The 26,835-nt window shown below is 36.4% G+C and overlaps 1 protein-coding gene across 1 annotated transcript; it reads left to right on the top strand.

Moving 5' to 3' along the window:
- Positions 1-3,469: 3,469 nt before the first annotated feature.
- Positions 3,470-25,965, top strand: LOC123535575 (uncharacterized). Its single transcript, XM_045318272.2, has 3 exons — positions 3,470-3,589; positions 10,626-10,828; positions 15,063-25,965. Exon 3 carries the CDS (start codon positions 15,269-15,271, stop codon positions 21,290-21,292), a length of 6,024 nt encoding a protein of 2,007 aa, XP_045174207.2. The 5' UTR covers positions 3,470-3,589; positions 10,626-10,828; positions 15,063-15,268; the 3' UTR covers positions 21,293-25,965.
- Positions 25,966-26,835: the final 870 nt, after the last annotated feature.

The raw sequence follows: 26,835 nt of genomic DNA, 5'->3' as shown, positions 1-26,835 counted from the left end.
CATCTATTTGCCAGGAATATTGTGGATTCACCGCAATGCCAATGCGGAAGTGAGGAATCGAATTTTCATTACTTTCTCTCTTGTCCGTTTTACATTGATGAAAGAAATATTCTACTGGATGGTGTAAATTCAGTTTCTTCGGATATTGATATTACTACTGATTTATTACTCTATGGCAATTCCTACCTAACAGATGATACAAACACTACAATATTTAAATTAGTCTATAGTTCATTGAGTCTTCTAAACGTTTTGAATAATACTTGAAATTAACCATCTGCCCATTCTCGTCAAGTCTTCATGTCTCACACTTATTATTTTCACTTTTTTTACAGTTATAATAATTGTTATTACTTCATGACATTTATGAAAATTGACTATTAGTAATCTCATATACTACCCGGAATGTGTAACTGTTTCATACAGGAAAAGATCTATATAAGCCTTAGGCTTTCGATCCTATCCTAAGCGTTTTTGTGAATTCTGTTGATTGTATATGTATTTTGTAAACTATCTCGCTAATAAAATATGTTTAAACCAATATGACAAAACTTCAATTTAAGGACCTTTAAACATGTTCTTTTTTAAGATATTTGTTACATATTCTAATGGTTTAAAGGGACACAACTCCAGCATCCTTATGATTATGTACTTGTGTTATTCCATACATATATTGCTTGCATCATTCTACTGTTAAGTTTACTTCAATAAACGTGTATTATTATTAACATACTTGGCGTTCATCACTTTCTACCAACAATGTATAATGTTCAATATTCAAATGAATTCAAATGAACTTCATTTATTGATCTATTATAGTCTGTTCATGCAGACTTAAAAAGATCTTACAACTCGTGCACATACTGAAAGAGATTGTAAGTAATTCTTACAATACGTAGGTTCCTGGCAAACTGGACAGAAAATGGGCCTTATATGGTTTGCTTTCATGATACGCCCATTTTGGAAAAACAGGAAGTATAGTATGTGATGGCGCGTGTGTCTGTCCGTCTTTCAGTCATATTACATGTGCAGAGCATATCTTAAAAATCATGCACTTTAAACTTGGTATGTAGATAGATTCGGAGTGCGCATAAATAGGGCCGGTAGGTCAAAGGTTAATGTTACAAATTGAGCTCATATGTCATATTTCGTGGCCGGAACTGAAGAGTCCATGAAACTATGTGCAGACAGCATGAACTGGGTTAATACTGGAGTACAAAAACAGGCAAACATTATATAAATCATTGTCTTAAATATCCTACATTATAAACATCTGTCACAGAACTGTAATTTAAATGAAAGGACTTTATAGATCAAAGTCAAGAAAGAAATCAATGGAGCAATTATGTCACACACCACGTCCTATTATATTCACCAGCCCTTATATTTTACGGGTGGAATAATGTTTCAATTAAAAGCTTCTAGTTGTTGCAAGATAAGACGTAAATTTGCATTCTTATGCCTTTATTTTACCTTGAAAATATGTATTTGAATATGTAAATATTTTTATAAATTACCGAAATTGTCCGAAAATTGGGGTCGCCAAAACATGTGACAGGCGAAAAAGGTAATCAAACCTGGAATGATTTATGAAATAACAGTTTCTAACTTATTTTCTATGACCAAAGTTATTATTTACCAATGATTTCTATTTGTCTAACGCCCATAAAACAACAAACACCAGCACGATAAAAACGGATCCATTTGTAATGTTCGATATTGTCGCTTTTTCATAGTACTATTTTGTATGGCATTTTTTGTGTTTTAAGTGAATTGTAACATCGAAATTAGTAAAAAAAAAAAAAAAAAAAAAAAAAACAACACATAAACAATCGCTATTCTTACTGCCGATTTTAATAGATTTGCAAAATTACAAAATACATTTGTATGCCTTTTGATTTTTTGAAGAAATGGTTGTCGTCTGTTTATACAAATTTATTTTAATGTTCCAGACTGAGTTATTATCATTTTTTTTTATAATTTGTTTAACATACCTGTGGTAATTTGAAATGACAGAATGGTAAAACAGTCAAATTTTATGCCATTTACTGGAAATAATCAACGCATGATTTTAAATGGTAAGGACCAAGAATTAACAAGGTTCTGCCTGTATGATTATACTGTAATATACGAGACCTCAACTACAGCACTTTTGACAGTTTTAGCTTTAAAGTATATTAAAGGTACCAAAATGCTTCCACTCTAGCTGCTTTATACTTTTGTCTATGTAAATGCTTAAATATGAAATGACGTTATATTTAGAGAGTACCTGATCTAAAATGTGTTGATGGTAAGGAGGTTACAACTCAGTTAATAAGGAATGTTAACCCCAAAAAATTAAAAACGAGATAATGTCACCTTAATAAGAAACCGGATTAGCATATACAAAGTACCATACATGTTAAAATAATAATTAATTATATAGAAACTATTTAAAACATTTTTCTATTTAAAATGTTGTAACAGATTTTGGCACTTAATGTAAACAACCGGGAATCACTGAGAAATTTTTTCAAGGTATGCGTATCTGAAAATGTAATAAAAAATCTGGTTCGACTTCTTTTGCTTTTTGTGTTAGCTGCCAACACACACACACCCTGAAGTTTACATCCATGCGTGCACTGATGTGATTGAGGTTTGAGGAGACTGCTTTCTCGGAACATCATTCTTTTTATCGTTGTTCTGATGAGCTGATATTTTTTTCTGCCGTTTGCTTCCCAAACGACAGTTTATCATTCACCAACACTCCTATATATTTTTCTACAATATATAGATAATCATCTTTGAGTTTATTCTGTTTTTGTTCTAATCCTTTTCCACTGATTGACATGGTTTAAAAACTACAACAACCATATTTTTCAGACCATTTCTGAATGTAGTATATATCTTCTTACAGCGGATTTCTGTCTCAGGAGCTTGCCGCTTAATTACGGTACTGTTTTGCTGTCTTGCCGATTTGAAATTAAACTTATCTTTCCTTACCTTACCTTACCTTTACCGTACTTCACCTCACCAATCACCTCACCTCATCTCATCTCATCTCATCTCATCTCATCTCACCTCACCTCACCTCACCCCACTTCACCTTACCTTACCTTACCTTACCTTACCTTACCTTACCTTATCCCTATAAATGATCTTCATGAAGTCACGGTAAGCCACGTTTGTGATGCCACCTGAATCAAGAATTTCAGTCACCCTGTTGACCGTCCTGAGCTAAACCCAAACTGTCTGTCACTGCGGAAAAAGTTCTGCTACACCATGTTTACCGCACATTACTCTCCAGTACTTTGAATAAGATACAAGACAAACTTACTGGTCTGAAATTTCAGAATTCTATTTAATTCAAGAAACCTCATCACGCATCTTTTCTGTCGGACAAAATCAGATTTATCATGCGTTTTAGTAAATCATGCAACAGTGTGTACGGTACAGTACCGCTCGTTACAGGGAATAGACCCAACCATAAACCGGAAATAGATGTGTCGGACATTTTGTTATGCAAATTACAGAAGATAAAGCGTAATATTTACACACCTAAAGAGGTTTACGGATGAAAAATTTGCCTGCAAAAAACAAACATTGCTTGGTAAACAAAACTATATGTATTTCGCGTGTTATTATTAGAAATGTACATGTAAACTTTTTCATTTTTCCCAGGGTGTTCTGTGTTACGAGACGCTCATTGATTTCATTGAGGTTTAAAGTCCAAGATTATGATAAACATTTTGAGACGTACCAGCGAATTACGTTGTCACTCTGTTACATTCATTAACTTATCAAACTGTATTCAGGGATCACACTGGGTATATTTTTTCTCTGAGCCACTGGCTTTTTCGGAAAATGATACTTGGAGGCCAACAGCAGCCCTTGAAGTTTTTGGAAGTGGCTATTCCTACGGCTCTCCCGTAAGAATAGTGAAATAGCCCGCAGGTGGCTATTCCTACGGCTCTAAAGACAGTTTTGTATGTCCATCTTGAACTGTTAGTAATAAATATGTAATTATTCTAAGTTTACATCATGTTTTGAATATCATGTTACACGTTGTATGTTCCCTTCATGTCCTCGGTGATAAGACAATAAATAATAGAGAAGAGAAATAAAGATTGACAATATTGAGAGAGTTTCTTTCGTGAAAATGTACGGACCTAAAAAAGATTCTATACTTTTGTTGAATTTATTGTAAAAAAAATAGTTAGATTATGATTTACAAAGGGAAGTAATAAAATGCGTTTGCATAGAATGGGGATAGGTCCTTTCGCTTTCAAGCCGACATTTCATTTGATTATTATATAGTCATTATATAGGCTGTTGCATAAGTTATAGACAATAAGTTATATGTATAAGATGATGCTGATCAACTTACACGTACTGTAATTATGCACGTGCATACACACGCGCCGATAAAGTAACAATTTGGGGAAAGAATTCGGCAGTGGTCCTTTTATTTTCTGTAAGGCGTAAAAAAAAAAATTGTTTGTTTCCGGTATCCCGACCTACCCTAAATTTTTGGCCCGACCCTAAATGTTTTTATGGCCTTGGAGAATATTTTTTTCAACTTTTTATGCTTTAAACATGGCCAGTGATGTTAGAAATCAACTTACTGATGCTGTCAAGGCATTACCCCCTTATTTGCATTCATTGATTTTTTGACACAAAAATAATTTTTGAAAAGTCTCCCTTAATAAAAAAAAAATCCAAAAAAAAAATATTTTCCGACCTACCTACCCTAAATTTTTTGAGATGTTACCGGAAACAAAGAATTTTTTTTAGGCCTAATTAGTTATATCAAATACATGCACAAACATTATAAGAATGATTGATTTTTTTATCTTTAGGTGATAATTAAGCCATTTCTTTAATATAACATTTTATTCTTTATTATTTGAGTACAGATATTAATGATAATTTTGGACTGTCTTTAGAGCCGTAGGAATAGCCAACTGCGGGCTATTTCACTATTCTTACGGGAGAGCCGTAGGAATAGCCTGTGAGGCTATTCTTACGGGACCGTAGGAATAGCCACTTCCGAAGTTTTTTTACGCCGATTTTGGGGCCGAGATTGTTCAGATTATTTGGATCCCGATTTTAGAATAATTTTACACAATTGGTCCTTGTCAGGCTTGTGTGACCCACTACCAAGATTGTTCAAATTATTTGGATTCGTCCCATACCTCATGTTTTTGTTTCGATGTAAATGATATCTGAAACCAAAATTTGTAGTCCTGTTTGACGCCATATAACCTATACTGTGTTGGTGTGCCGTAAAACCCAAATAAATAAAATTGTCAAAAAAACATGGCCACCAGAGGGTGTGGTCACATGTATATAGTGGAAACTTTAAAAATCTTCTTGCACAATTTTAATTTTACACAAATGGTTCTTGTGTGACCCTCTACCAAGATTGTTTGAATTATTCCGATTCATCAAAAAACATGGCTGCCAGAGGGCGTGGTAACTTTTCTTCTAAGAATCAATAATAGCTAGAGCCTTGATATTTGGCGTGTGCAGGGATCATCCCAGGTCAAAATTTTAGGGAGAAATGACTTCTCCCTCCACAGAATTCAGGGAGAAGTAGAGGAAGTTATGGAGAAGAATCGGCATAGGATTCAGTTTCCTGCCTATATATATCCACTTTCTGTGAGTCTAGCTGTAACTTATAAACAGTAATTATTTATTATTTAAGGAAATTGATTCTTGCATTATCATTTTCATGAATTTCTAAATAAAGTATAAACTTAGCTATGAAAAATTCGCCTTTAAATTTTTATCCGAAATTTACATGTCTGAAACTCGTTAATTTAACAGGTGCATGATCAAAACACCGTGAAAATTTTCATTCATGTTTCGATTCTCGTGCTTTTATAATGCCCGATTTTTGCATCAACTTGTTAAGATTTAAACATTTAATTTTTTTTTTAATTTTTTTTTTTTGAAAATAATATCAAACTCGTAGATAATGGCGATCTTTTTAAAATATTTTGTCGGCAGTTCTGACGTCCGCGAAATCATTTTTTATCCACAGTACCCGAGCAATTCATTTACAGAAATTGACCGTTATCATGGTAATTGAAATAATTTTTGAAGTAATCTTTAATAAAATGACAGAATAATATATACAATTGTTGCATAAGATCATGCTCTCGCTAAGTTTATCGGCTTTTTACACACCGACTGTGAAAATTTTCAAAATGGCAGTGGCTTGACACTGTGGGATATTAATGCTACGATTGGCTGAAGTTTGACAGGCGAGTAGGCGGGGTTGACTATGGATTTATCGATAATTTAATCTAGAATATGCACCAAGTTTTACAATTTAATAACTCGCTGAAAAACTCGGCGATTTGGATTTCGCCCGGAGGCGATAATTAGGCAAAGTGGCCGACTTTAAAGCAACGATATCGCTCAAATCGCCTTGTAGGATGATCCCTGGACAGGTGTGATATCAGATTTGTAATGTCTACCATAATTGTTCAAATTATTGCCCTAGCTTCAGTGTGTGTAACATGTATATAAGGCCTTGAAAGAAAATTCTTTGTTTCCGGTAACATGCTAAAAAAAATTAGGGTAGGTAGGTAGGAAAAACTTTTTAAATTTTTTTTTTAGCTCACCTGTCACATAGTGACAGGGTGAGCTTTTGTGATCGCCCTTCGTCCGTCCACAATTTCTTGTCTGCACGATGGTGGTTTCATTTATAATTTTATTTTAACCAAACTTGCACACAACTTGTATCACCATAAGATCTTGGTTCCTTTCTTGAACTGCCAGATCCCATCATGGGTTCCAGAGTTATGGCCCCTGAAAGGGCCAAAATTAGCTATTTTGACCTTGTCTGCACGATAGCAACTTTATTTATGATTTGATTTTTGCCAAACTTGCACAAATCTTGTATCACTATAAGATCTTGGTTCCTTTCTTGAACTGGCCAGATTCCATTATGGGTTCCAGAGTTATGGCCCCTGAAAGGGCCAAAAATAGCTATTTTGACCTTGTCTGCACAATAGCAGCTTCATTTATGATTTGAATTTAATCAAACTTGCACACAACTTGTATCACCATAGGATCTTGGTTCCATTCTTGAACTGGCCAGATCCCATTATGGGTTCCAGAGTTATGGCCCCTGAAAGGGCCAAAATTAGCTATTTTGACCTTGTCTGCACAATACCAGCTTCATTTATGATTTGATTTTAACCAAACTTGCTCACAACTTGTATCACTATAAGATCTTGGTTCCTTTCTTGAACTGGCTAGATTCCATTATGGGTTCCAGAGTTATGGCCCATGAGAGGGCCAGAATTAGCTATTTCGACCTTGTCTGCACAATAGCAGCTTCATTTATGATTTGATTTTAACCAAACTTGCACACAACTTGTATCACCACAAGATCTTGATTCCTTTCTTAAACTGGCCAGATTCCATCATGGGTTCCAGAGTTACGGCCCCTTAAAGATCCAGAATTAGCTATTTTGGCTTCTGCAGCCATATAGAGACTTCATTTATGGTTTTATTTGATACAAACTTCCAAAATATCTTCAATAACAATAAATCTTGGATTCCATGACAAATCAGATCCAATCGTAGGTTCCAGAGTTATTTTATATCTGATTACCTCCCCTGATTGTAATCAAAATGGATTTATATTAGTAAGTATTGTGACATTCTGGCACTCTTGTTTTACGCCTAATATAGGCTAACATAGAAGAAACCTAACTCTGTACTTGTACAAACTCACTTGAAGCCTTGTACACAGGTGAGCGCTTTAGGGTCAATGATCCTGTTGTTTATTTTTAGTCCCCTACTGGTTGAAAACCAGTTTCGGGGACTATAGGAATGCACTTTTCCGTCATTCTGTCCGTCTGTCTGTCCGTCTGCAATTTCATGTCCGGTCCATAACTCTGTCATCCATGAAGGGATTTTAATATTACTTGGTACAAATGTTCCCCATGATGAGACGAGGTGTCATGCGCAAAACCCGGACCCCTAGCTCAAAGGTCAAGGTCACAATTGGAGGTCAAAGGTCAACAGGGCTTTTTTCCTGTCCGGTCCACAACTCTCCCATCCTTGAAGGGATTTTAGTATTACTTGGCACAAATGTTTCCCATGATGAGATGATTTGTCATGCGCAAATCCCGGACCCCTAGCTCAAAGGTCAAGGTCACAATTGGAGGTCAAAGGTCAACAGGGCTTTTTTCCTGTCCGGTCCATAACTCTCCCATCCATGAAGATATTTTAATATTACTTTGCACAAATGTTCCCCATGAGGAGACGACATGTCATGCACAAAACCTGGACCCCTAGCATAAAGGTCAAGGTCACAATTGGAGGTCAAAGGTCAACAAGGCTTTTTTCCTGTCTGGTCCATAACTCTCCCATCTATGAAGGGATTTTAATATTACTTGGCACAAATGTACCTCATAATAAGACAATGTGTCATGCACAACTTTCAGACCCCTAGCTCAAAGGTCAAGGTCACACTTAGCAGTCAAATGTTAACATAGCATGAACAGGGTCTGTTTCGTGTCCGGTCCATAACTCTGACATTCATTAAGGGATTTTAATATCACATAGCACAAGTGTTCCCCATGATGAGACAATGTGTCATGCGCAAATCCTGGACCCCTAGCTCAAAGGTCAAGGTCACAATTGGGGGTCAAAGGTCAACAGAGTTTTTTTCCTGTCCGTCCATAACTCTGCCATCCATGAAGGGATTTTAATATTACTTGGCACAAATGTTCCCCATGATGAGACAACATGTCATGCGCAAAGCCCAGACTCTTAGCTCAAAGGTCAAGGTCACAAATTGAGGTCAAAGGTCAATAAGGTTTTTTCCCTGTCCGATCCAGAACTCTGTCATCCATCAAGGGATTACAATATTACTTTGCATAAATGTTTCCCATGATGAGATGATGTGTCATGCGCAACAGCCAGTACCCTAGCTTAAAGGTCAAGGTCACACTTTGAGATCAAAGGTCAAGAGGATTTTTTTCCTGTCCGGTCTATAACTTTGTCATGCAAAGCAGGATTTAGATATCAGTTGTCACAAATATACCCCTGGATGAGACAACATGTCATGTGCAAGAACCAGGTCCCTAGGTCTAAGGTCAAGATCATATTTAGAGGTCAAAGGTCAAATTCAAGAATGACTTTGTACGGAACATTTCTTCTTCATGCATGGAGGGATTTTGATGTAACTTGGACCGAATGTTCACCACCATGAGGTACCCTTGTTTTTACAATTATGTCCCTTTGTTATTACTATAAACAGATTTTATTGTAACTTTTTTATTACTGGCGGTAGAGAAAAATCGAGACCACTTTTCTGTGGTACAGCATGCATGTTACATCCAATTTTTAGGTGTATTTTGACCTATCTCTACCTGGTAAAGAGTTTCTTGTGGACTTATATTATATAGATTTTTTTTTTTTTTTTTAAGATTAATTTCCCTTTGTTGTTACTATAAATAACTTACATGATAACATTTTTATAATCAGCCAAAAAAAATTCAATATGAAAACAACTGTAGGTTTTTATATATATAGATTTTAATCCAAGTGTTTTGTTATAACATATTGTATATATAGTTCATTATGTTTTACTGCAGTAGAGAAAATTAGGTGCCTTCCAGTAGGGGACTTTGTAGTGCATGGCAATCTTCATTCACTTGTTCTAGATCAGTTACCAACCTCACTGGGTCAAGTCGCATAACTCTGACATGTATTTTGGGCAAATTATGCCCCTTTTTAGACTTAGAAAATTCTGGTTAAAGTTTTGCTTGCAAGTAACTATCTGCAGAACAAATGCAGATATTAAATTGAAACTTCACATGTGCCTTCAGGGTTAAAAAAACTAGTTGATTGCATCAAGTCCCATAACTCTGACATGCATTTTGGTCAAATTATGTCCCCTTTTGAACATAAAACTTCTGATTAAAGTTTTGCATGCAAGTTACTATCTTCAAAACTAATGCAAATACTGGATTAAAACTATAGATATTTTAACAGTTAGGGTAATATTTTCCTGCTTCTGGGACAATAATTTGAATAGTCGAGCATTGGCTGTCTTACGGACAGCTCTTGTTTTAAGAACAGTTAAAACCAAGTATACCTGATCCCCAGCAATTTGCTGGTACCCATTTACAGCTAGGCCGACTGAGGCAATCATGATAAAGTGCCTTACTAAAGGGCACACTGCAATGGGAATAGCCAGGAATCAAACCAGGGGCCTTCACCTCCGTAGGAAAGTGTCTTAGCTCTCTTGATCAATGCTTCAACCATCTCAACGAATAGGATTTTAAGGAGTGGTTTTGAGGAACTTAATTCTTGGAAATTTGAAAAAAAGTGCTTGAAAAGTCTTTGAAATGTTCTTTATGATGACCATATCTCGAACTTAAAACATTGATGAAAAGGGACAGGGGAAACAAGCTTTAGTTGCAGTTGTAAGAGATTGTAAGAGAATTCCTTCTTGTAAAAGACTAGTTTTGTAGAGGTATTGTCGTAGGCATGCAAGTTAATACCAACAACAAATAATAACTTCATCCTCCGGGAGTTGTAAGGGGTTATGTGATGGCAGCTGCTTTTGAACTATAATGATGTAGCACTTATAGAAGGAAAAAATGTATTTTCAGGTCAGATGCACATCGAAGGCATTGAGAGTCAAATCACCCTTGCATTTGTATCAGAACCACACAGACCAAGCTGGCACAGTTAATAACAAATTTATACAGAAAAAAGTACTGGGACTGTGGATAGTTAGATTACTTCAGCAGATATATTGATAAAACTGTACACTGTTCTTGTACATTTACTATCATGCTCATCATAATAATGGGTAAGTGAACATTTAGGACAACTTTGTATCTTGACTTCTACTTGTTGAGTCTTCAGTCAAGCAACAGGTCCTGCTTTATAAAGAGGCATTATGTTTGTAAATAAAGTGTTGGATTATAAATCATTTCTATTTTCTCCATACTGGACTGACATTTTTACTTATTTAATATTATTTCCAGAAAAGAAGGTAAATAGTACCGTATTTTCCCGAATTAAGGCCCCCCCCTCTAATTAACGCCCCCCACCCATTTTAGAGGGGAAAAAGTCAACAAGAACGGGAAAAAATCACCTACCTCATTTTTATAAGTCCACATAATAAGTATAATACAGTACTAAAGTCCAATGTATTAAAAATTAAACACACTTTTAAACGGTCCATGTACCGTAAAGCCAAAACATTTGTACTAAGTACGGTACGTAACAGAAAATTAAACGGTAAATACATTTTTAGCCCACCATCATCAGATGGCGGGCTATTAAAATCACTCTGCGTCCGTGGTCCGTCCGTCCGTCCGTCAGTCCGTCCGTCCGTTAACAATTTCTCGTTATCGCATCTCCTCAGAAACTACTGGGGGGATTTTGACCAAACTTTGTCAGAATGATGCATTGGTACCCTAGTTGTGTCCCCCTGAAAATCAGACTGGTTCAACAATTTATGAGTGAGTTATGGCCCTTTGTTTATTTCTATAATTTATATAGATTTATATAGGGAAAAACTTTGAAAACCTTCTTGTCCAAAACCACAGAGCCTAGGCTTTGATATTTGTATGAAGCATCATCTAGTGGTCCTCTACCAAGATTATTCAAATTATTTCTCTGGGTCAAATATGGCCCCGCCCTGGGGTCACATGGTTTATATAGACTATATAGGGATATAAAACTTTGAAATACCTCTTGTCCAAAACCACAGGGCCTAGGGCTTTGATATTTTGTATGTGACATCATCTAGTGGTCTTCAACTAAGATTTTTCAAATTATACCCTAGGGTCAAATATGGCCCGGGCTGGGGGTCATATGGTTTACATAGACTTATATAGGGAAAAACTTTGAAAATCTTCTTGTCCAAACCACAAAGCCTAGGGCTTGACACTTGTAAATGTACATCATCTAGTGGTTCTCTATCAAGTTTGTTCAAATTATCCTCCTAGGGTTAAATATGGCCCCGCCCCGGGGGTCACATGGTTCATATAGACTTATATAGGGAAAAAGCTTTTAAAATGTTCTTGTCAGTAACTACAACATTCAAACTTGGACCACATGTATATTTTTGAGTGGCACGATGAACCTTGACATGAGTGACCTTGATTTTGACCTAGTGACCTACTTTCACAATTCTGTAGCTACAGCCTTCAAATTTGGACCACATGCATAATTTTGTGCACTGGAAAAAACTTTGACCTTTATTTTGACCTAGTGACCTTCTTTCACATTTTTGAAGGTACAGGCATCAAATTTGGACCACATGCATAGTTTCGTGTTTCAAAATGAAATTTGACATTGATTTTGACCTAGTGACCTACTTTCACATTTCTCAAGCTACAGCCTTCAAATTTGGACTACATGCATAGTTTTGTGTACCGAAAAAAACTTTGACCTTGACATTGACCTAGTGACCTACTTTCATATTTTTGAAGGTACAGGCTTCAAATTTGGACCACATGCATAGTTTTGTATTCTGAAATAAAATTTGACCTTGAATTGACCTAGTGACCTACTTTACATTTCTCAAGCTACAGCCTTCAAATTTGGACCACTTGCATAGTTTTGTGTACTGAAATGACCTTTGACCTTTACATTGACCTAGTGACCTACTTTCACATTTTTAAGGTACAGGCTTCAAATTTGGACCACATGCATAGTTTTGTATTCCGAAATAAAATTTGACCTTGATTTTGACCTAGTGACCTACTTTTACATTTCTCAAGCTACAGCCTTCAAATTTGGACCACATGCATAGTTTTGTGTACCGAAACAAACTTTGACCTTTACATTGACCTAGTGACCTACTTTCACATTTTTGAAGGTACAGGCTTCAAATTTGGACCACATGCATAGTTTTGTATTCCGCAGTAAAATTTGACCTTGATTTTGACCTAGTGACCTACTTTTACATTTCTCAAGCTACAGCCTTCAAATTTGGACCACTTGCATAGTTTTGTTTACGGAAATGAACTTTGACCTTAAGATTGACCTAGTGACCTACTTTCACATTCTGTAGCTACAGGCTTCAAATTTAGGACCACATGCATAGTTTTGTGTACTGAAACAAACTTTGACCTTGACATTGACCTAGTGACCTACTTTCACATTTTTGAAGGTACAGGCTTCAAATTTGGACCACATGCATAGATTTGTGTTGTGTACGGAAATGAAATTTGACCTTGAGCTAGTCAATAAGTCTTGAAATTTGGAACACTCAAAAATGGCACATTGGTGGGCGCCAAGATCACTCTGTGATCTCTTGTTGATTTTGTTTTTACACCACTCGCGCACACGCTTCCTGCCGACTTTAAACAAACTTGCAGCAATGTGTTTACGATATACCCTTTTCTTCGGCAGTTTTAAGAACTTTTAATTTTAAAGCAGGCACAGCAGCGTGTCAAACCATTGACATTGTGTATTGCGCTATTAGCTACCCGCATGTACTAAGGAAAATGTTATTGGAGTACACAGCTGTTTGGGTCATGACGTAATGTGTAGTGTCGCGAGCGTGTCAAAAAGCCAGACATGGAATACACGAGGTACCGTATTTAAATGCATAAAAGACACACTGCATTAAATTGGATGCCAAATAATTACGTTTTAGGGGGATTAAACAACACAGAAACACTTTATAGCTAGTTTGAACGATGTTTTTAAGTTTTGTAAAAATTTTCATTTTTTATTTTTTTACCTCAAATAAACGCCCCCTCTTTGGAAAATGTAACGCCCCCGGGGGCCTTAATACGGGAAAATACGGTATATACATTTTTAATATGTGAATAAGAAAAGTGTTAAGGTAACTTAATGTTCCACAACTTCATAAGCTATGTGAACAATGTGTAAACTAATTGACGATTTGTTTTTTTTTGCCCCTGAACAGGCTGAAGGTGGGCATATTAAAATCGCACTGTCCGTGCGTCCATGGGCTGTAACTCTGCCATCCATAAAGGGATTTTGAAATAAATTTGCATAAATGTTCACCATAATGAGACTTGTCACGCGCAAGACCCAGACCCCTAGCTCCAAGCTCAAGGTCTTACTTAGAGGTCAAAGGTTAACAGGGTCTGTTTCGTGTGTGGTCCATAACTCTGCCATCCATGAAGGGATTTTAAATAACATGGCATAAATGTTTACCATAATGAGACGATGTGTCATGTGCAAGACCCAGACCCCTAGCTCTTAGGTCAAGGTCACACTCAGAAGTCAAAAGTTAACAGATGTCCGAGTCAAAACTTGATTAAGGGATTTTGAAATTACATGGCAAAAATGTTCCCCATAATGAGACAGCGTGTCTTATGCAAGAGCCAGACCCCTAGATCTAAGGTCAAGGTCACACTTAGAGGTTAAAGATTAACATGATCTGTTTCTTGTCCGGTCCATACCTCTGCCACCGATGAAGGGATTTTAAATTACTTGGCATAAATGTTCCTTATAATGAGATGATATGTCATGAACAAGATCCAGACCCCTAGTTCTAAGGTCAAGGTCACACTTAGAAGTCAAAGGTTAACATGATCTTTTTATTGTTTGGTCTATAACTCTGTCATTTATCAAGGGATTTGAAAATAATTTAACACAAATGTTAACCATATTGATAAGGTGTGTCATGCTTATGACCCGGGTCTCTCAGGTCAAGGTCAAGGTCACAAAACAATTCATACCTAAACTATTCTGGCATATTTTGTGCAGACAAGTGTAGCATTCTTGGGCACGCTTCGGGGGCATTTGTCACTAATAGTGACAGCTCTTGTTTATTAAAGTATATTGTTGTTTTTTTTTTTAAAATAGATTGCAAAATCTATTGAAGAAATGAATAGAGGATTTGTATAGTCCATTTGCATATGAAATACATGGGCCTGTTTAGAAGTCGGTTGTGGCCAAAAGCCTCTATATGTGTTATTTACTTTGAAGGCATTATTACTAAACTTAAAAACAGTGACTGTTGTTAGGCAAAGTTTTGCTTCGCTTCTACTACACATATAATACATTTTACTGCAGGGCATTAAAAATTTAAAATAAACTGAATATTTCAGGTTCCAATTAACCATCTGACATAGGCATCTGCAGAGAGAGAAAACACACCATAACTAGATAATAGAGAATGGTTACATCTTGCAACCAAAGAAGACAACCTTGGAGTTTGTAAATTATAATAGACTTGTGAATAAATCCAGCTTCAAAGAAGAGTTAAATACATACCAAGTGATGTAAACTTTTACAGTTAGTCAGAGTAAAGAAAATGTGGAGAAACAAGGGTGGTCGGGTGAGAAGAAGAGGTGGCTTTGCTAGAGGACAAGGCAGACAGTTCAGTAGAAATGATCAACATACTAGTGATAACCGAAGGAGAGATGAGTTAAGGGACAGTAACTGGACTGGGTTTGAAGATAACTGGCAGGACAGTAGAGACAATGTCAGAAATTTCAGACAAGATTCTATGGAGTATAACATAGATCAAGGTAGAATTGGTAGATCAGAAGAAGAGAACAGAGTAGACAGTTATGTTGTTGACGATAGAGGCATGTATCCAGATGTTCATAGATCAGGTTTTGCCATCTTGGATGACACCTTACAATATAGAGACCAAGATATTGACAGAACGAACATTGTGGAAGATACAAGAGAATATAGTGGAATCAATGACAGAAATAATGACATTTACTGGGTAGATAGAAGGCCACAAGAACTAGACAGTTTTAGGAATACGGACCAAGACTTAAGAACAAATGACTTCTATAGGAGTAGGGAGTCAACAGATTTTCATATTGATACCTTAAACAGATATGATAGGGACTTAATAAATGATCAGTCTGATGTCAGGGTGACAGAATATCATCATGGTAGGCAAGATAACTTTGGAGACAGGGGAATTGGGCATCATTCTGACATTACCAGAAATCAGTCTGACCACAGACCCAAATTTGCTAGAGGTGACAATGAAGGTGTTGGTGAAAGGAGCGGCAGATGGGTTGCAAGACCTAATTTGAAAGATGAAAGATATAATGATAAGAAACCTGCAATCAAAACCAACCATAAACAGGACAATAGGTCAGATACTAAGGGACAGCATGGTTCAAGGTCACTTGATAGGTCATACAGTGGTAAAAGACAAGATTCAGCAAATAGAAGCAATACAGGAAATAAAGGAAATACTTTTAGTGCAACTTCGAAGTTTAATGTTGGAAAAAACAAAACAAACAATAGTGGTGAAAGGAGTGGCCATAGGAGTGAAACTGACTCTAAACATGAACACAAAAAGCCAAGACAAAAAGAAGACAAGAAATCCAGTGTAAGTGAAATAAAAGGCAATAAATCTTCATCTGCAAAAAACAAAAACAATCAAAACACATCTGATAGTTCTAAAAATGTCCACAGTAAGCATGATTCAGACAGGAAGCAGAAAGCTAATAGTTCAGACAAGAACAGAGAAGATGGAAAGAAGAAAAGCTCTAGCAGCACAAGGGCCGAAAGTGGTAGCTTCAAGAAACCAGGAGATATGCAGCATCAGCCCAGACCGAGGAGTAATTCAGGTAGGAAAATGGAGAGTGATCTTGGACATTTTCATGATGAAGATATTTTAAGTATCATGGCAGATGATGATGGATTTGAAAGTGAAATGAAAACGTTTACAAATACTGGTGGGCGCAATGAATCAAGAAACAGAGGAAGCAGAGATCAGGCAATTTCTTCTGAAAACAGTAGAAGTATGGACAGAGGAAGTCATGAAAGAAAACCATTTAGCAGAGACAGAGGTAGTGGTAAACAGCAGCAACACAGCAGAGATAGAGGAAGTGGTGAAGGACAGCAACACAGCAGAGACAGAGGTAGTGGTAAACTGCAGCAACACACCAGAGACAAAGGAAGTGGTGAAAAACAGCAACACAGCAGAGACAAAGGAAGCGGTGAAAGACAGCAACACAGCAGAGACAGAGGAAGTGGTGAAAGGCAGCAACACAGCAGAGAAAAAAGTGGTGAAAGACAACAACGCAGCAAAGACAGAGTAAGTAGTGAACGACAACAATTCAACAGAGACAGACTAAGTGGTGTTGGACAACAACACAGCAGGGACAGAGTAGGTGGTGTTGGACAACAACAGAGCAGAGACAGAGTAAGTGGTGTTGAACAACAACACAACAGAGACAGAGTAAGTGGCGTTGGACAACAACACAGTAGGAACAGAGAAAGTGGTGAACAACAACAACACAATAGAGATAGAGATAATAAGTGTGATTTAAACATTAAACCTGCCTTTGACAAGTCTATCAAGGCAAATACAAGACGATTTGGTGAAGCTCATCAGAATGTAAATAAATCTCCACAATACAGAAGTCCAGCAAGAATCCAGAATAACATAAGAAACACAAGTGGTACGTCTGCTCACAGATTCAGACCTGATGTTAGTCAAGGTAACAGACATAAAAACAATAGACAAGAGTTCAGTCAGACAGGTAGAAATAACAATAACACTGTAGGTGGCAGATCCAGGTTTTTTGTTGCTTCAAAAATCAAGGACTCTTACCTGAAAAGAAGAAAGACATTTCATGGAGTTGGAAACCAAAAAAATGGTAATAGGCAAAGTTCAGACCCATTAAATGTTCACAACATGTCTCATTCAGCACAGCAACAAAAACATGGTAAGAATGAAGTAGGTATGACGGGGACAATTTTAAAGGATGATAGGATTAGAGAAAATAGCAGGTTATTTGATATAAGAAATAGAGATAGAGGTAGACATGATGATAATGATAAAAGCTTTGGATCCTTTCCATTTAGACAAAATGATTCTGGAAATTTCTCGGGGAATGTATTACAAAGGGAAGGGGCAAAATTTGATGATAATGAAAGGTTTCCTAGTAGGCCATTTGAATCAAGGGGTTTAGCATCTCAAAGGGTGAAACAGAAATATTTTAGAGGAGGGTTTGGTCAAAATAGAAATAATTCTAGAGGCTTTAGAGGTGGACAAAAGAATCGTGGTAGGAAAAAGGGAGAGAGAAACAGACAGTGGGACAGGAGGTCTGTGGTAGATAAGAACAATTACTCGGGTTTGAGAGAACAAGATGATATTCCCAAAACTGAACAGCAGTTACATGATCAGTCATTGGAGCCTGATCAACAGCAGATTATATTTTTACCCAATGCAGATATGCAGTCAGGACAGCAACATGTTATTGATCAGTTTGGACAAATCATTTTAAAGCCAGAGATAGATGCACAACAAGGTGAAGAACAGGTCCCGATTCAGTATTTGCCACAGCAGTTCCATCCTGATGGAGTTCCACCAGGTGAACAAGTTGTTTTCATTCCATTTGTCAATAATCAGGTGCCACCTGGGTATTCTGAAAATCTTCCATTGGCTTATGATGAGCCCCCCAACTTACCAGATGAAGGCATTTTCATGCCTGGAGAAAGACAGGGACAAAATACTGCAGTGTCTAGTTCGAAAGTAGATGCTCGAAAAATGAAGCCATTGTCTAAACAAGCAAGGGCAAAATTAAGGAGATCTCTTGAAATAAAAAGAAAGCAAAGAATGGAAAAAGAAATTGAGAAAAAATTACTTAGAAAATTATTGAGAAATCCAGATGTTAACAAAGCAGTGAGAGAAAGTAGTGAAGTGAAAAAGAAACCATTTATAAAACGTATTTCTCCACCAGGTGCAAATAAACATAATCAGAGTGATAAGAAATACAAATTGGTAAGGAGGGGTAATAATTCAGGTGAATTAGAAGATGTGAGTGAAGATGAGGCCAAGTATGACAATGTAAGCGATCTAGAGGATGTGTCTGAGTTTGAAGATGCATATGAAGGAAATGATGAATTTGAATCAACACAAGGGAAAAGACCAGTTTTCAGGAAACCTGGTCAGCCTAGAAAAAATAAGAATGTTTCAGAATCTTTTAGGGATATGAATGCAGGAGATATTCGTAGAGTTGTGGACCAAAGTTCACATCAGCAAGATAATAGACATGCTTTGAAAAGAAATGAACAGTCAGCAAAAGTAAATCAAGTTGACTCTAAACAAAAGTTTAAACAAGGTGAAAAGAGTAGAAGGTCAGTTTATATTGAAAATTCAGATGATAATATTGAAAATGTTACTGGCCAGAAACGTGTAAGTGATAGTGCTATGTATGAAAATAAACCTTTAATAAAAAAGCGAAGATCAATTAGTCCTATTGAAATAACTGTAAGTAATGATAGGTATTCAAAGACTACATCTAGAGGTTCTGGAAATGAGAACCTTGATGAAAAGTATGATTCAAGTAAGAGAAAAGATGAAAGAAAATTGGATTACAGACAAAGATACTCCGAAGAAGGGAACTCTGAAGGAAGATTTGAACGAACCAAGAATGAAAGAAGAAATGAGTACAAGAAAGAAAATGATGACAGACATAAAGGTGGCAAAGAAAGAGAGAAACAAAGATATGAAGACAAAGACAAAAGACCACCACAGAAGAGTGACCAAGCAGACAGAGAAGAGAAACAATATAGAAAAGATAGAAATTATCATTCCAGTAGTGATGCAGATGAGAATTACAGAAGGAAAGACCATTCAGAGTCTTGGGAGAGGGAACAAAGCAGCTCAGGTAAGTATAGTGATAATAAAAGCTATAGAAAAGATGAAGAAAAGGATAGAAACAGGTATAAAAAAGAAAGAAATTACAATAAAAATGAAGATGTGAAAGATAAAGATGATGAAAGAAGTGATAAAAATGATGAAAATAGGGGCCATGGTTCAGGTAGAAGAGGTGAAGATCCGTGGCCAAATAGGAGTGATCGAGATGAAAGAAAACGAGACAGAAGTAGGGAAAGGAATAGGAATGAAAGAAGAAGCACAAGTAGAGATAGAAGCTTACCTGAAGACAGAAGCACGGTCCACAGAAGAGAAAGAAATAGGGTTGATAATCAAGACCAGAGGTCAAACAGAAGTATGCAGCAAGGTAATAACTTTGTGTCAAGTATGAGTCAACACCAGTTTCAAATGAACCAGCCTTTGATGCAACAGTCAATGCAGCATCAGCCTTTCATTACTGCACAGTCCCATTCCATGCCATTACATGGTCAGTCCGTGATGCAGTTTTCGAATTCAGGCAACACTGTAGACCATAGTTTACCACCTGTACAGAATTCACCAATGTCAATGCCTCCGTTCCCTCCACCAAATTTAGGTGCCGGACCAGACATGTCATTACCACCTCCAGTAATGGTCGGAACACCAACATCCATGTCAACAATGGTCATTCAGCAACAGCCAAATTCTGTACAATTTCAGCAGCAGCCAATGCAGCAGATGAGCATGCAACAACAACCAATGCAGCAGCAGCAGTTTCAAAACATGCAGCCACAGTTTCAGCAGCAACAATTTCAGCAGTTGCAATCACAGCCACAAATGATTCAGCAGCAGTCAAATTCATCCAATTTTCAGTCTCATCAACCTGCATTTCACACTAACTTGCAATCTAGTCAACAAATACCATTGCAACAAATGCCATCAGGTCAATTCCAGCAGACGCAGTCTGGTGTTACAATGATGTCAGTCAATCAGAATCGAATGCAAAACCAACAGACTAGTACATTGAACCAAGGTCCGCCAGGAACAAATCAGCAGAGTATTCAAACTTCTGGGAACCAGCAATTTGTTGCTACTACTCCTCAACAAGCAGTAAGAGGGGTGATTGGAACACTTAAACCAACAGTTGATGGTTCTAAAACCGTAATACGCACCCAGCCAGTTCGTATCGCAGCCAGTATGAATCAGGTAAGTCGTTCACCTACAGTGTCAAGGAGACCAGTCAATACAAAACAAAGCAGTTTTGTTCAAGGTGGAAGTATTGGCAGTCATTACCATGATGATGAAAATGAAGTTGATGATGATGATTTTCTGGAAATGTTGTGCTCCAAGTGTGATAAGGTATTCCTTTCCCATGAAGTGATGAGAAGACATGGCAGATGGCATGATATGGTGGAAAGCAACAACAAAAACTGGAGATGTGACCAGTGTGAACAGGGGTTTTCATCTTCATCTGGTTATGCTGAACACATGTCAGTAAAGCATTCAAGAGATTCATGGAATTGCTCCTTGTGCGATATGTCATTCTCCAACAGTAGTGGGCTCAACAGACACGTGAGGCATACTTCTCATAAAGACTTGAAGGTAAAGTTTGTTTGTTCTCTGTGTCCTGCATCATTCATGGTGCTAATGCATCTAGTTCAACATAAGAAGGATAATCATCAGTCAAATATGGGCTATTCAGGTTTAAGGAAATACTGAAAACCTAACATATGAACCACAAGAATTGAAAAAATGGTAAGTATTGAACATAGGCAGAAATTTTTATTAACTTATAATTCATTTAGCTTTTATTTCTCAAAAATTAGACTAACAATTAATAGGTTTTTTTGTGTGTGTGTTTTTTTTTTTTCCACAAAAAAAAATATTGTGAAAATTTGGCTGGCAAAAATTTTAAAGATAATTTAATAGTATTTATACTATGCAGTTTATTACAAGGAAAGCATTAATGTTGATGAGAAAGAGGTAAGTACAAGTAAGTATAATTAAGATTGGATTTTAACTGAGGCATTTGAAGATACGGTTATAGGGAAGATAAACAACAGAATTGCAGAGATTGAGATCAGGAAAGGAAGGATTAAGGAAAAAGGATCAGTCCCTTTCACTGCTGAAATAGAAAAATAGCCAGCAGGATAATTATGGAAACTTGAATAAGACATCAACTAAAATCAAACAAGTTAGAAAATAGGCTGCTGAACTGTGGAGGAGGAAACTGCTGCTGAAATAGAAAATGAAAAGATCCTACTGGAAGTCTAAAAGGGCTGGACGAGGGAAAGGAGTACTTCAGGAAACAAAAAAGAATGGAATAAGCTGCTGAATACTTTAGTTTGAGAGAAAAGGGACCATTGCCACAATCACATTAGCTGTCAGATTTGGAGACTGATACACAAATGAATTAAATAGAAGTTAGTTTTGAACATGTGAATTTACACTTGATTTACAAAGATTCATAATTGGGTAAAGAACAGACTGCAACCTGATAAGTCAAAGTCAAACACAAACTGGAAGTAAGAGCAGAGCTTTCTGTTTGTAAAAGTAAAATGTCAATTAAAAAAAAACATGTAAAACTATGACTGTTCTCAATTAAGATCTAAAATGAGGAAAAAACGTAAGAGTTTTAATTAAGTACCAGTAGAAAGGAAGATAACTGCAAACCACAAATTAGATGATGGTTTGCAAAATGCGTAGAGGAATGACAACTTGCTAAATTAACATTGAATAATAGTAAAGGATTTTTCAGTACGATGTTCATTGTGGAGAAGAAATGAGAGGACATTCTGAATTGCATTTGCAAGAAAGATCAGTATCAGGTTTTTAGAATGTTGACCAATTACCACAAAGGTTACCAAGAAACATCGGTATCCGGTTTTTAGAATGTTGACCAATTACCACAAAGGTTACCACGAAAAAAAAGGCATGTGGAAGGATTCTTCATTGAGATACTTCAGAAATTTTATTTGACTGCCTTATGCCTTCCAACTTGTTTGCAGTAATATTTCCAAACAGTAAACTGGAGAAAAATTGAATCTGTTTTCATTAGAGTTTTAAGATGAGGGAAATTGATAATTTACTATATAGAGTCAAATGAATGGAAATATAATAACCTGATTGTAAATGCCCTCAGTTTTCACCATTCTCTTAAACAAACTGTCATGGTGACACGAAATGGAAATTGTTAAATTTTGGCATGATAGAATCTGCAGTATATATTTTGGCTTTCTGGGATTGAAATTGGAAATGGAGCATTGCTAAAGATACAAATGGCAGAAATGTTCATCATTAAAGGTATTTTTTGATAAGGTAAGTAACAGGGATGGTAGGTTAAACCCAACACTCGTCATGATATTAGGAGCAAATATTTTCATAGGTTAGATACACAAATTGAATTTAATGGGCAATACATATTTTCTTTCTTTCTTGAGGCTTTGATATGCATGTAAAATATTTCTTTTTAATACATTCCATACAAGGTCTGGAGTAAATTAGATTTTTGTGCCTTGCTGGCTAACATCTGTAAATGGTGCGTCTCATTGAAATACTTGTATTGCCGAGTTTGGCCCTTGATTTTGTCATTTAAATGATTTCTAAATGTGCTAAAAAAAATTAAACATTTTTTACTTTGTATATACATGTATATATTTTTGTGCTGTTGTTTTTGTTGGAATTTAGTTAAAAGTATGCATTAACTGTTTTGTCCTGTGGGTTGAAGAACCAAGAGGCATATAGTGTTTCAACTGTCCGTCTATCCATCACACTTTTTTGTGTTCTCTACATGAAATGGACATCACATATTTTCAATACTTTCATCTATAAATTGTTTTATGACTTGGCCATTTAGCCATTTTGCAACCACATCTGCACTGTGGATACTCTTCTCCTGCAGGTCCCATCCAATAAAAATGGAACTTTGTAGTTATCACCAGCATGTAGTAGATACGCAGAATTACTGGGAATTTCATGTCAGGTTCTTATTTTAGCTAGGCTGTTCAAAGAATAGGTATTGCTATTGGACTCGCCCATTCGTCAGCATCACAATTTAGTTATTAAGTTTTTGTGTATAAGCTTGTATCTCAGGAACAACTTATGGGAATAGAGTGAAACTTCACACAATCACCATGATAAACTGACTTGCACTGCACAGGTTTCTTAATTGTACCCCCCGACAACAAAGTTGTAAGGGGGGGTATACTGGTTTCAGGTTGTCCGTCTGTCCGTCTGGTCGTCTGTCCGTAGACGCAATCTTGTGCGCACCATCTCTCCTTATCCCCTTGACAGAATTTAATGAAACTTCACACAAGTGATCAGTACCAACAATAGTTGTGCATGGGGCATGTTAGGTTCTTTTAGAAAAAAAATTTGCAGAGTTATGGGACTTTGTTTTTTTGTTACTATACTATATAAATAGACACAATCTTGTGCGCACCATCTCTCCTCATTCCCTGGACACAGTTTAATGAAACTTCACACAAGTGATCAGTACCAACAGTAGTTGTGCATGGGGCATGTTAGGTTCTTTTAGAAAAAAATTTTGCAGAGTTATGGGACTTTGTTTTTTGTTACTATACTATATACATAGACACAATCTTGTGCGCAGCATCTCTCCTCATCCCCTTGACACAATTTAATGAAACTTCACACAAGTGATCAGTAACAACAGTAGTTGTGCATGGGGCATGTTAGGTTCTTTCAGAAAATTTTTTTCCAGAGTTATGGGACTTTGTTTTTTTGTTACTATACTATAGACATAGACACAATCTTGTTGGCACCATCTCTCCTCATCCCCTTGACACAATTTAATGAAACTTCACACAACTGATCAGTAACAACAGTAGTTGTGCATGGGGCATGTTAGGTTCTTTCAGCGACAAAAATTGCAGAGTTATGGGACTTTGTTTCTTGTTAACATACTATGTACATACAGTATGCATATGCAATCTTGTGCATGCCTAATCTACCAAACCCTTGCACACAATTTAATGAAACTTCACACAAGTGATCAGTACCAACCCTAGTTGTGCATGGCGCATGTTACATTCTTTTAGATAAATATTCTGCATAGTTATGGGACTTTGTTTTTTGTTACTATAATGTATACATACAGTCTATATACATACAGTCCACATAATTATGCAGTCTTGTGTGTGTCAAATTGCAATGTACTGTGTCAGTGCATGTGGGGGGTACATTCATCACCTTTAGTGATAGCTATAGTTGTATTTTGTTTTTTTTCCCAGAATTATGCCCCTTTTTCCGACTTAAAAATCTGCAATTTAAGCTAAAATCTTAGTAACCACAAAATAATGGGAATGGATTGAAACAGCACACACTTGTCCTCTATGATGAGCTAACATGCATTTTACAGGTCCCAAAACTCTTGTTTCGCATTTGTACAAAAATATGCCCCTTTTTTGACTTATTCAAATAAGATTCTTTATTATATTAATTCAGTTAACTTTCTTAAATGACAAAGCTGTTGAATAGTCGAGTGTTGCTGTCCTACAACTGCTCTTTTTTTAGTTTTCCCCTGTCTTGACTATACTTTGTTTTAGTTAGCATTTTTAGGGGACATGTGTCATACAATGTTGACATCATTTTTGTTTGTTCATTCTTTTTAAATTTCTCTTTTAGCTAAATCAAAATGGCCATCATGTTAACAATATTTCCTGTAAAATAGCGGGATTTTCAGATTGATGCAAGTTGTTATTACATAGTGGAGTGGGATAATATTTTCATTCAGTAAATGCTTAGGAACTTGCTAATCTTTGATCAAAAATAACATAGTTATTGTTTGACCACAAGCTTCAGTTGATTTATATATGATTTCACTGACTATTTTCAATATTTTAGCTAATGTTAGGGGGCAGGGGAGGTGTTAGACATTTCATTACCATTCATAAACAGACACTGTCAGACAGTCTGCTATAAGTTGTTCAGTAAAGTTGTGGTAAATAAATTTTACAGAGAAAAGCTAGTTTTTTTTTCAAGTAATCTAGTGTTGAAGAAATTTTTTAGCTAAATAGGCAGATGAAAAGTTTAAAATTGTTCCTCATATGTGTGGTTAATACCACTCATAACTTTAATACGAAGGGTATCCCAGAACAAGCAATTTCTACAAATTGTTACTGTTTTTAATAAAATTTACTGAGCACAGTATTCACTTTTGACTTGAGCAGTATTTTTGTTTTTGTCATGTCACCATAGTAACTTACTGTTAAAAAAGCTAAGCAATTTAAGTTATGAACAGTGGCCAATTTTCATTAATATTTAAATATTTAAAGGGGCATGTTTATAGGTTAATGTTAAATTTATTGAATATTTAGAAAGTATTTATGATAATTAAAAAGGAATTGAGTTTTTAGCTCACCTGAGCACGAAGTGCTTAGCTTAAGTGACCACCCTGTGTCCGTCCTTGTCCATCCGTCGTCAACAATTTGACTGATAACACTCTAGAGGTCACATTTTTGGCCCAATCTTAATGAAACTTGGTCAGAATGTTAACCTCAATAAAATCTTGGATGAGTTCGATATTGGGTCATCTTGGGCCAAAAACTAGGTCACCAGGTCAAATCAAAGGAAAAGCTTGTTAACACTCTAGAGGTCACAATTTTGGCCCAATCTTAATGAAACTTGGTCAGAATGTTACCCTCAATAAAATCTTGGACCAGTTCGACATTGGGTCATCTGGGGTCAAAAACTAGGTCACCAGGTCAAATCAAAGGAAAAGCTTGTTAACACTCTAGAGGTCACATTTTTGGCCCAATCTTAATGAAACTTAGTCAGAATGTTACCCTCAATAAAATCTTGGATGAGTTCGATATTGGGTCATCTGGGATCAAAAACTAGGTCACCAGGTCAAATCAAAGAAAAAGCTTGTTAACACTCTAGAGGTTACAATTTTGGCCCAATCTTAATGAAACTTGATCAGAGTGTTATACTCAATAAAGTCTTGGTCGAGTTTGATATTGGGTCATCTGGGGTCAAAAACTAGGTCACCAGGTCAAATCAAAGAAAAAGCTTGTTAGCACTCTAGATGTTACAATTTTGGCCCAATCTTAATGAAACTTGATCAGAGTGTTATCCTCAATGAAGTCTTGGTCGAGTTTGATATTGGGTCATCTGGGGTCAAAAACTAGGTCACCAGGTCAAATCAAAGGAAAAGCTTGTTAACACTGTAGAGGCCGCATTTATGACTGTATCTTCACGAAACTTAGTCAGAATGTTAATATTGATGATCTTAAGGTCCT

The sequence above is a fragment of the Mercenaria mercenaria genome, chromosome 17, assembly GCF_021730395.1.
Source record: "Mercenaria mercenaria strain notata chromosome 17, MADL_Memer_1, whole genome shotgun sequence".
Classification (NCBI taxonomy): Eukaryota; Metazoa; Mollusca; class Bivalvia; order Venerida; family Veneridae; genus Mercenaria; species Mercenaria mercenaria.
This window is presented reverse-complemented; position numbering and strand designations above follow the sequence as displayed.